At 33.3% G+C, this 11766-nt stretch overlaps 2 protein-coding genes across 2 annotated transcripts in view; both read left to right on the top strand.

Moving 5' to 3' along the window:
* LOC139426787 (uncharacterized) overlaps positions 1–1902 on the top strand; it is a 5894-nt gene extending 3992 nt beyond the window's left edge. Inside the window, exon 3 of the mRNA XM_071186765.1 lies at positions 1134–1902. Coding sequence (XP_071042866.1) covers positions 1134–1692 — 559 coding nt within the window. The 3' untranslated portion in view covers positions 1693–1902. The remainder of the gene's footprint in view (positions 1–1133) is intronic.
* Positions 1903–7153: 5251 nt separating this feature from the next.
* LOC139426835 (uncharacterized) lies at positions 7154–11243 on the top strand. The gene is made up of 5 exons (XM_071186935.1): positions 7154–7529; positions 8327–8458; positions 8694–8808; positions 9729–10007; positions 11201–11243. The coding sequence occupies exons 1-5, from the start codon at positions 7154–7156 to the stop codon at positions 11241–11243; spliced, it is 945 nt and encodes a 314-aa protein (XP_071043036.1).
* The last annotated feature ends 523 nt before the right edge of the window (positions 11244–11766 follow it).

Consider the following 11766-nt stretch of genomic DNA (forward strand, 5'->3'; position numbering starts at 1 on the left):
ACGAAAATTAAAATTGACCAATTTTGAACCCAATATAGCGAACCTTGCAAAAAAACACCAGGCCCACCCATCTTATTGATCAAGAAGCAGTAAATCTTTAGTTACTTTACTTATTATATCTACTTATGCATAATTACTTATTATTTAATAATAAGGTATTTAAATTTCAATATTAATATATTTTTCATAAAACTATTGTTACATAATGTACTATTACTTTAATAAATGTTTAAAATCATAAAATAAATGTACAAACACAGTATCTAATAGAGTTTTATTTTAATTAACAGAAAATTACTTTTGCGGGGGTCGATGGAGATTTCGAAAAATTATATAGGGGTCGATAATCAAAAAAGTTTGGCGACCCCTGCTTTAGACAAACTGTAGAGTAATTAACAGTTTCTGATTTAATTTTAATTTCACCATAACATTCATTTCTCTTTTTTTAAATTTAGTGATGGTTTTGGTACATGACTGTTTCAAATTGCTTTATTTTGGAGGGAAAAAATTAGGGAATGAAAGTTTACTTTACTTCTAATTCACTAACTGTCATATTTGTTTTAAAGTACTTCGGCTTAACGAGTTCATATCTTATAGCAAAGCTGTCATACTGAGGTAGTAATTTATTATTAATGGACAAGCATAATATTTTCTAATTCTTTCTGTTCGATTTATATATAAGGCGAGTTTTTCTGAATTAAATTATCCATTTTCTTGTGAAACACAGTTTACTTAAATTAGTCTCAGTTATTATTGCTGCATATAAAAATTTAAATACCTTCAAAAATTCATGCAAGCTGGGATTTGAAAGTTCTGTTTTGGTTCCTTGACACTCTCATTTTACAGTCCTGATTAGTTTGCATAGTCTGTTCAACGAGAAATGATAGTGAAAGTAAACATAAGGGTTGCTGTTTGATCGCAACGTTTGCCACTTCAATGGTTTCTTCGCTGAATAGGAAATTTCTTTTTTTGTCATTATTCCGGCGCCAAGCAGACACAGATATTGCGCTAAATAGCGTGCCACTTTGTTTATTTTCACTATCAGTTCTTGCAGAACAGAATTTTTAAACAGAATAGTATTTAAATTAGCATAGATCATTTTCTTTTACTTAATATCTATTGTTCCTTCTTAGGCTAAAGTTGATGACCAATAGCAACAGAAATAAGAGGGAAAGAGAAATAATTTCGCATATTAAAAATGCACCGAGAAGTGATGTGGATTGTTCTATGTGCGAATCGCATAAAACTGAAAATTCAGTTTTGAAGACGCAAGTTAGGGATCTTGCAGCTGTATTGAAATCCCATGAAGAAGCTTTGGAAAGACTTCAAATGAAATATAAAAAACTGAAAACTAAATATAAACAAAAAAAAGAACAAAAGACTGAGTCTGATGAAGCAGAAAGCCTCATCAAAATTGGAGGGTCTTTGCGCATTAACAAGCATAAGCTAGCAATGTGCCGAACTAACGACTACTCCAAATATACCTGTAACATTCTAGATGTTGTGTTTGGCAGAGAGTGCCTATCAAAGAGCGTCATTAAAGGCTGTTCAAAAGACGCTCTCAATCCAGGATACTTGGCAGACATAATAGGCCACGTGTCTTTTAAATTTGGGGTTAGCCTTTCAGTTGTGCTGGCCACCCTCAGAAATAAGCTGAATTCCAGCTCTAAAGCTGTTATTAAAAATAAATAAATCTTGTTTTTTATTATTTTTTTAAAATCTTTGTTTTATTTTTTTAACATTATACAATATAGAGTACCCAGTATATTTGTTTCAGTAATTATCAAAACAGTTTTGCACTTAGTAAAGCTAAAAATAGTTTTGCGTTTGTGAAATAATCAACCAGCGGGATATTTCACAGGTAAGTATCATCCAGACTCTACTATTGATCTGTAAAGTTTTTTCTTGACATCTACCGAATTTTTCTAAAAAAATATGCGTTGGCTCTGTTAAACCAATTTTTGCTCCCTCTTAGAAAGTTAGCAGTATGCTGATAAACGCTTACAAATTTTCTACCTGAAATATATATTGTTTGGGAAAAGTGTTCTTCTGAAGTATAAATATATTATTTATGTTTCTTAAGAATGTGTTTACACATTAAAATTTTTACAGATTTCAATTCTGATATTAAAAAAATAAGGATAAAAATATTTTAGTCACATGGTAGTGATTACCTAATCATTTTAAAAATTAGACGTGATTGAATAATATTGGTATAATCACCATGTGTTATGAATTTTCAAGTAATTTTTACTAATGCCTTTTGATTACAAAACAATATCATAACTGAGTCACATTTCTGTATAAATTTATTCAAAACAAATCTATATTATCAGATTTTGTGTTACATTTAGCACAGAAAACACTGTCTCTATTTTGTGAGCAAAAGTAATGATTTTAATTTTTTTAGTATTTATTTGCCAAAATATATCCATTGCCAGTTTACAAACTATACATTTAATACTTGACAAAAAGCCATATTTTAGTGTATAAAAAAATAGTATTTTAAATTTATTATTGTGATTTTCTAAGGAAAAATTCCAAAGTTCCAGGAAGATTGGGATAAAATTTCAATTTTATTTTTAAAAAACATGTTTTGCTTTTTAACATTTATTAAGATAACTAATAATATTTTAAAATCTTTTAGGGTGTTTTTAAAAAAGAAAATAAATTAGTAAACTTACTAGTTTTAATTTTGCAAAAAATATGTTTCTTAATGTTTACGATGAACGAATTAAAATCAAATTGCAAAAATTCTTTAAAAAAACTGCAGTTTGAAGACTGCGGTGATTAAGCCCATAGCACTACAGAATTTTTGAAGTCGAAGAACTACAAAATTACTTCAGTTTTTAAACTGCAGTTATTTCGATTTGATTTACAAACTGTAGTAATTTTGTAGTTCATCGACTTCAAAAATTCTGTAGTGCTATGGGCCAAATTACCGCTGTCTTCAAACTGCAGTTTATCTTTAAATTTTCTGCAGTTTATTTTTAGCTGGGTAGTAATGCCGACTGAAGAACAAAAGTTTTTAAAATTTCAAAATTTTCAACATGCTTTAAAAGTCCTCTTTATAGTCTATGCAGACTTTGAGTGTGTAACTTTAAAAATAGATAATCCTAAATCATCTTTCACAAATCCTTCCAAAAAACATGTTCCTGTAAGTTTTTCTTTTTATATAATCGTCGTGACAAAGAGTATTATCAGAATCCCATAATTTATCGAGGTAAAGAAGCTTCAGAAGTTTTTATTGAGACCCTTAAAAATGAAGCACAAAAAATAGAGCATATTTACAACAATCCTAAACCCTTAAATGCGGATAAACAAAGAAGATTCGAATGTGCGGATAAATGTTACGTTTGCAATCAGTCATTTTCACTCACAAATGTTAAAGTTCGAAACCATAATCATGTGACTCAAAAGTTCAAAGAAGCGTGCTGCAATCGATGCAACTTATCAATTAAAAATGTTTTTTCATAACCTTTCAGGATACGATGCTCATGTTTTTATAAAAGAATTGAGCTATGATACTAAAGACATTTTTCTCATTCTCAAGACCGAAGAAAAATATATTTCGTTTTCGAAAAAGATCGCGAATAAATTTGAAACTAGATTTTTGGATTATTTGAAATTCATGTTCACAAGTCTAGATAAACTTACATCAAATTTAAATAAAGATCAATTCAAACACATGTTTCAAAATTTCCCCGATAACAAAATCGAGTTACTATTAAGAAGAGGTGTATTCCCGTATGATTATTTCGATGATATTGAAAAATAAAACGAAAAAAATTTACCTTCAAGAACAAAATTTTATAATGAACTAAACAAACAGGTAGTAAGCGAAAATGATTAAGAGCACTCTATAAATGTGTTTCTAACATTTGAACTTATGGTGATTATGTTGATCTTTATATCTGATTGATTGATTGAATGTAGGGTTCAGTGGCACAAGGTTCAAATGAGAACATGCTGCGCCAAACAATATGGTGAAACAGTTTAATCGTCTACGTGCATGCAAAATGTTAATTGCAGGACAATTAAAACTGATAAAACAGTACTAAGTGAATAACACAAGATAAATTGTATGATTAAAATCAGATAAAAAGTATGAATACAATATAAAACGCGTGAAGTAAGTAAAATGTACAAAGGTGATAAGATATTAAGAGTGTATAAAACAGTAGACGTGTTAAAACTTTTATATGCAGTTAAAAATACCAACGGCACGTAAAAATGCTAGGATGGTGAATGCTATCCAACAAATCTTGCATGCATAAAATAGAACTTCCAAAAAACTTTAGGCGGAATGTTGATTAAAACATGAACACGTTATTAAAATATGATGAAGTGTGAGAGGAACGTTACAAGTACTGCATTCCGGAGAAGGCTCTCCAAACAGTAAATGGAGGTGTGTTAACCGGGTGTGACAGCTTCGGAGGCGGGTGAGCTTTACATCAGCATTGCGCAAGCGCAGCACTGGCAAACTGTATAAATCAGATTTAATGCTGTGCAATTTATTAAAAACTTTGAGGTCCCATTGTTGTTACAAATTTTCTGGACAATGATAAAACAGATAAGGCAAATCATGCAGCTGAGTCAGCTAGTTCATTCCCTGGAATACCAACATGACTAGGTACCCAGCAAAATAAAATCTCAAAGCCGTTCTTCTGAAGACTTATTAACAAATGAATAATGATACATAAAATTGGATGAGTATCACAGTGAAACTTTTCTAGTTGGCTCAAAACGCTCATACTATCGGAGTATAGGCAATACTTCCGAGTAGAGTGTGAGGAAATTAGTCGTAGTGCCATAAAGATAGCAACAGCAGTGAAGACGGAGCAAATATCTGGGATTTATAAAGTAAATGTATCATCAGCGATGATGACACCGAATCATGGCTTGAGTAACGCATCTTTAGTCATCTCATCCACGATTTCATTATTGAGAATCCCGGATCGGCAACCTAAACTAAAACAATAACAAAAATAATCCACTTACACAAACGATCTACTTAACCGGAAGTATAAATACAATTATTTAACTGCAACCGAGTAAATGACCATTCTATTTTCTTTTTAAAGCGTCCTTAAACATTTTTTTAAACTTTTATACTGAGATTTCCAACTATGTTCGCTTACGTTTATTATATTAATGATAAACAAATTTCCAAGGTGCCTCTAGGCTTTATTAAAAAAGGTTCGAGAAAGAAAATTATCATGTTGGAAATATTTATAAAGTTTTTTGGAGTCGATACATACCCTCCAACTGCTACGGAATTTCCGTAGTTTCAGAAATCTTCTTTTCAGACGGTAGCAAAATTAATGTCTTAATATTTAAAAAAATTTAATTTTAGCGTAACTTGTCCACTATTACTTATAAAAGTCCACAGTTACCCAGATTTCCTTGCCAAATTGGGTGTTATTTTTAGTGGAATAAACTATTGCTGATATTTCAATACAGTTAACTAAAAGCATATTTGGATTTATTTACCTTTTAGGATGCTGAAATGAAGAATCGAGAAAATGCTGGGAAGAGAAAAAGAGCGTTGATAATTTTGAAGAAGCAAAAAGATCACGAAAAGAAATATTCAGTAAACTAGGTAAGTGTCTAAATAATGAATTAAGACAGGTTTTACATTGCTGAACTAGCTTCGAGGCAGTGATTAGAACTTATGGTTACATAACAATTAAAGTCGGTACATTTTTTTATTTTGAGTATAAGGTATTAATAACAAGTGGCATTGTATTGTTTTACACCTTTGATAGCTTTAACTCGCTATGACCCCTGTAGTAATAACTTTATTTGAAAGTAAAATATTGGGATTCATATTTTTTTTCACAAACTCATCCCAGTGTAATGAACTGATATTCTATAAACATGACACTTTAAAAAAAAATTCAGATTTTTTTTTTAATTAAGAAAAAGGGTGGAAAGTTTATTTAATTGATATATTGTGTTACCAGAATGTATTTCATTTATCGAAGTGTGCAGAAAGAAATAGCATAATTACTATATTGAATATAATTATCGCTCAATATTTTTTCTGAATATACTTGTGCTATCTGGTTCAATGTAATGTGGGTCATGAGTTGATTCAAGGTACCTCCAGCATCAACAGAGGTTGGTCTACTATCAGAAGGTTTTTAAAAAATAAATACTAAAAAATAACAAGCAGAATGTTTTATTTTTTTAAAAAAATCATTAATGTTGCCAAGAATGTTATTAGTTTTATATAAAAAATCTTTAATGCATATTCCTTAATGAAATATTGAAAAATAGGCTTGAAACAGAACCAATTAATCTTGGTTCCCTCTAAATTTCTGAATATAAGTTTCGTTTAGATCACATAACATTATCAAACTAATTTTTTAGTTCTGTTGTTGTTGGGGCATCATAACACAAATTCGGAAGTAGTGGATAAACATAGAAGTACCTAGTCACGTGGGAGAATAATGAAAATGCATAATATGGTACACAACGTAGTTAATCTTTTATTCATTGTCTCTAAAAATGCTTTGTGTTGGAAATTTTCAGATTTAGAAAACGAAGCTGATGGCTTCCTAACGTCTGGCGAAGACCCAGAAATGATACCCAGAGCAATGTTCATAGAACTAAAAGCATCTTTTGATATTTTGGAGAAAGAAAAAGCTGATAAGAAAATAGAAAATCAGGGGCCCTATTACCAACTCACCGAAATTTATTCCGCTCGGAAACTAGCTTTCATCGGATTGCCAATTTCGTAATACCCACTTTGCCGTAACATGAGCATACCGGAATCGAAATCGCCATTCCGTACGATTCGGTGAAATTGAAGTTTGTAGGCGGGACTAACTTTGACCAATTAGAAAATTACTATAATTCTAATTTATTAATCTGGCAACGATATGTTTGCCTTCTCTTCTATGCGAGCTAAAATCACATTAACTTAGAACTGAAAGCTTAAAAATTCATACGTTTTACTTTAAAAAAATGGCTTCCCGTACAAAAATCAATATTCGCCAGCAAACGATGATTGTAGAGTACCTGGTGAAGAATCCAGATTTGAATAAACCTTTACCGGCACCTTTCCCTCTAAGGTAAAGCAACAACACTGGGAAGTGCTTTCGAAAATGGTATATTCCGAAGGAGGATGCATGAAATCTATCGACAAATGGATGAAGGTAAGTTCACACGTTCATGCTGGACGCGTTCATGCTTGGAGTGCCAAAAATCTAAAATTGTCAGACACACCATCATCCCACTTAAAACTTTTAATTTGCCATCATCTCGGTTCAATCACGTGTATCTCGACTTGGTCGGACCATTGCCGCCTTGTAATGGGTATTCATATCTTCTTACTTGCATTGATCGGTTTACTCGCTGGCCCGAAGCCGTTCCTTTAGTGGATATTTCAGCTAGTACTGTGGCAAATGCATTTTACTCCGTTTGGATTTCTCGATTTGGAGTTCCGGAACAGATTTCTACTGACCAAGGGCGTCAGTTCGAATACCAACTCTTCACATCGCTAGCTAAGTATTTGGGAACAAGTAAGAACCAGTCCTTACCTTTGAAGTTCTAATGGAATTGTCGAGAGATTTCATCGCTCTTTAAAACAATCAATTCGATACTGCACTGCAATACAGTGGCCTGCGGTGTTACCTGCCGTACTTTTAGGTCTTCGATCAGCGTTGAAAGAGGATCTGAATGCCTCTTGATTGATTGATTGAATGTAGGGTTTAGTGGCACAAAGTCCAAATGAGGACATGCTGCGCCAGACAATACGGTAATTGTTCTAAAGCCTAAGTACATACAAAATTTAATTGTAGCACAATTATAACTGATAAATCAGTGAATAAAACAAGATAAACGCTATGAAAATTAGATAAAAGGTATGAGTATAATCAGATAAAAGTTTGAGAACTGTATAAACGCACGAAGTGAGTAATATGTACAAAATAGTAAGATGTTTGCAAAAGTATATAAAATTGTAGATGTGTTAAAACTTTCATATGCTGTTAAAAATACCTACGGCACGTAAAAATGCCAAAATGTTAGGATGGTGAGTATCATCTAACAAATCTTGCAGGCATAAAATAGTACTCCCAAAAAGCTTTAAGCGAAGTTGATTAAAACATGGACATGTTATTAAAATATGATGAACTGTGAGAGGAACGTCACAGGTACTGCATTCGGGGGGAAGTTCTCCAAACAGTAGATGGAGGTGTGTTAACCGGGTGTGACCGATTCGGAGTCTGGTTAGCTTTACATCAGCACTACGCAAGCGCAGCACTGGAAAATTATTTAAATCGAATTTAATGCTATGCAATTTATTGAAAAATTTCAGGTCCCATTGCTGTTGCCATAATGATGTTATCAACTTTCGAGTATGTAGCTTCATGTCAGAAAAAGGTATGGACACTTTCAAGACAGATACCAGGCAAGCTTGACTTCAGATGGCAACTTCGGAGTAGCGAAAGTAAGAATGAGATGTTTCGTGGGAACGAGTTGGCCATTCCTACGAACCTTAATTCTTCTTACAGCAATAACATGTTGATCGCGCAATTCATCTACAATCATTTCTTCTGTGTCATCAATAAATTCTGATTGCGATATCACCCCTCGTGAGGTGTTCAGAGTCTTATGAGGTGTGACGTTTACTGAAAACGAACATATACTTTTACAGGTTGATAGAGTAGTTGCTTGTTTTTCAGATGATACCTGTACTAAGAGGTCACCTTATCGTAATTTTCGAACAGACGTTACTTCTCCTAAAACAGAGATAAGAGCTTTGTGTATCAAAAATGGGGATATTTTACTAAACGAAATGTTAGAAACAGTGGGATTTAACAATGCTATATTAAAATAACGAGCATATTCACACGGTGATAAAGGTGTTCCGCTGTTTTTGCTATGGTGTGCAGAGCTAAACACCTTGCCGTCATTTTCCGCCATAGAAAATTTCAAAGACTTCAACTACCAGCGGCACCACCCACCACGGAGTCCAACTAAGGGGATGCAGACAACATATTGGTTCTAACACCAATACGTTACATACACCAATGCTAGTCAATAGTTATACGCCCGCGAGTCATCCCTGAAGCAGCCTCCACCCTTAACGAGGTGCCCAGCAAGTGACCCCTGACTTGACCTAAGCCAACAGATGATGTTCGTGGCAAGCCGGTTGATGCATACAGGCCAATATGCACCTCCCTTTTACCTGAAGCAAGGGCCGAAGCAGTGTATTGGGGTACCAAGATACCCCTCAACTGCCAGGATCCCCTTTTCCAGGGACACGGGTCTCCACGCACGGCAAACACGCGGGTGGTCTCTTCCCATCTGAGTTCGACACAACAGGGTGGTAATCGAGCGCAGACAAAAAGTCCTTTCCAGTAAATTCGGCAACCACGACAAGGGGGAAGAGAAAGTAGGAGGAAAGGGAGAGGAAACGGAAGGGAGGATAGATCACTAGGGTAGCCCGGGGTGTGACTCCCTGTGTCTACCTAAAGAAGGTAAGCCCCCTCAGGGGTCTGAATGCCTCTTCTGCCGAACTGGTATGTGGTACTGCTCTCCGTTTGCCAGGAGATTTCGTACATTCAGTCAATCCACATTGCAATGACCCTTTAACTTTCGTGCATCAACTTAGAAACTGCATAACAAAATTACGACTAGTTCCTACCAGCACTCATTGCAAGCAAACTGTCTTCGTACACAAAGAACTTAGAAACTCATCTCATGTTTTTTCTCAGATGTGATGCTCCAAAGCCTTCTCTGGCACCAAAATTTTCAGGACCACATCAAGTACTAGCTCGAAACAAAAAAACATTTAAAATTTCAGTAAACGAAAAAGAAGATAATGTTAATATCGACCGCCTTAAACCAGCATTCATCTGGAAACCTGAAGCGACTGTAACACATGCGTCATCAACATCATCTGAAACCACGACGTCCGACTTAGCAAATGCTACGACAACAACACGCTCGGGAGAGCGTGTTGTTGTCGTAGCATTTGCTCGATATTCAGAGCTGTTAATATATTACATTTTATAATAAGAAGCGAGTCAACTTATTTCTCCCAAAAAGTATTCCTCCACATTGACTATGATTAATTAGTATTTATTTTAAATATTATTAAAAATAAATTTTCTAGTTTCTACAATTAGAAAACATGGTAAGCTATTGATATTTTTTTAATTAATACGTAATGTTAATTTTGTTAATTATTAATCTTATTGCACCTTTTTATTATGAAATTCTTCTTTGTTATATCATTTTACGATGTAAATAACCTATGAATTTATGAATAAGCAAATTGAACTGGATTAACAAATAATAATTTTATCATGAACATTTTGCCAAATTCGCTCCAGCTGCCAACGTCAAGATCACTTAAGAATTTGTCCTTCATATTTAAAATACACATAGAAATATTGCAGTTTACTGTGTTGGATATAAGTAATATCCTTAGAGATTTCTTCTGTGGTACGTTCTAAATATATATCTGTATAGCAGAAGAATAAATTAATCATTTCAACAATTTGAATACTAATATGAAAGCAATGTTCGGACCATGAATTCAATGAATAACTCTTTTACACTCGGTTTATGACGATATTATCATTAATCTAAGAGATGTTCCAATCCCCTTTTTAGTTATTATGAAAACTTGAACATTTTTTTAAAAAGTTGTCGTTTAATTTAGCAAAACAATAAATCTTTTCCGGATTGGATTGAATGTAGAAGTTTAATGGCACAAGATCCAAAGGAGGATATGCTGCGCCAAACAATTTGTTGAGTTAGATCTAATGGTAAATTGCGCACAATAGTTTCATTGTCATAAAATAAATGAAACTAATAAAATATAAATCTTTTCCGATTCCTTTTTTAGTTATGAATAATAGCACTTTTTTTTTAAAGTTTAAAAAGTTTTTATTTAGTTTAACCCTTAGGAAAATTTGCCATAGAGAAGCCTATGGTAATCTATGGCAACCTATGGCTGCCATAGAAATTTGTATGGCAAGATGCCATACGCCTATGGTTACCATAGAGATTTGTATGGCACAACCCCATAAGCCTATGGCTACCATAGAAATTTATATGGCAAGATACCATACGCCTATGGTTACCATAGAGATTTCATTCCTGGTGAGTCTTTTCCGGTTTCCGGGTGGCCAATTTTCCTATTTTTGAGTGTTTGAAATCCAATGTTCTATTCTTTTAGGCTTAGAGTATCAGACCGCCATGTTAACGTGTCATCCACTTAAAGTGGAATCTTTCGCTAAATTTGGCGACTGATTTTATATAAATTTTTAAAGTCGCATTACTTTTCCATTATTAATGGTATTCTATTTCCCATAGCAATTTGTAAACTATTTTCATGACGAAAAACGCGGTTAAGTAATTATGATCAAGTCATCATTTCTTTAATAATTAAAAATTTTTAATTCTTTTAACTTTTTCGGTGATAATTTCATTTTATTGCTGTCATATACCAATATCAAAGTCAATGTTTACATTCTCATTAGTTTTTGATTTTAATTCCACTTAGGCTCTTGCAGTGCTTTTTTACATTATCTTACATACGTTAGGGCTTTATATTTTTATTTTGTGTTTAATTTTTGCTTGCCATTAAATTGTTTTTATCATGGTGCTACCAGTGGCGGCATGTGAACAAAATTTTATCTTTAAAAAAGATGGTATTAGACTATGAAAAGCTATCCGTTATATATTCGGCTCTTGCCCCGTTTGGTCTATTTTAAACTAATTTCGCTTCGACCACCGGTCCCA

This window comes from Parasteatoda tepidariorum, chromosome 10 (genome assembly GCF_043381705.1).
Source record: "Parasteatoda tepidariorum isolate YZ-2023 chromosome 10, CAS_Ptep_4.0, whole genome shotgun sequence".
NCBI classification, from domain to species: Eukaryota; Metazoa; Arthropoda; class Arachnida; order Araneae; family Theridiidae; genus Parasteatoda; species Parasteatoda tepidariorum.

Excerpts from the sequence above, each read along its gene's own strand:
- LOC139426835 (XM_071186935.1), top strand. The coding sequence starts at position 7,154 with ATGGATGAAGGTAAGTTCACACGTTCATGCTGGACGCGTTCATGCTTG. Across the intron at positions 8,809-9,728 it reads GATATTTTACTAAACGAAAT|ATGTGATGCTCCAAAGCCTT; the intron begins GTTAGAAACAGT and ends GTTTTTTCTCAG. Across the intron at positions 10,008-11,200 it reads TTTGCTCGATATTCAGAGCT|GCTTAGAGTATCAGACCGCC; the intron begins GTTAATATATTA and ends CTATTCTTTTAG.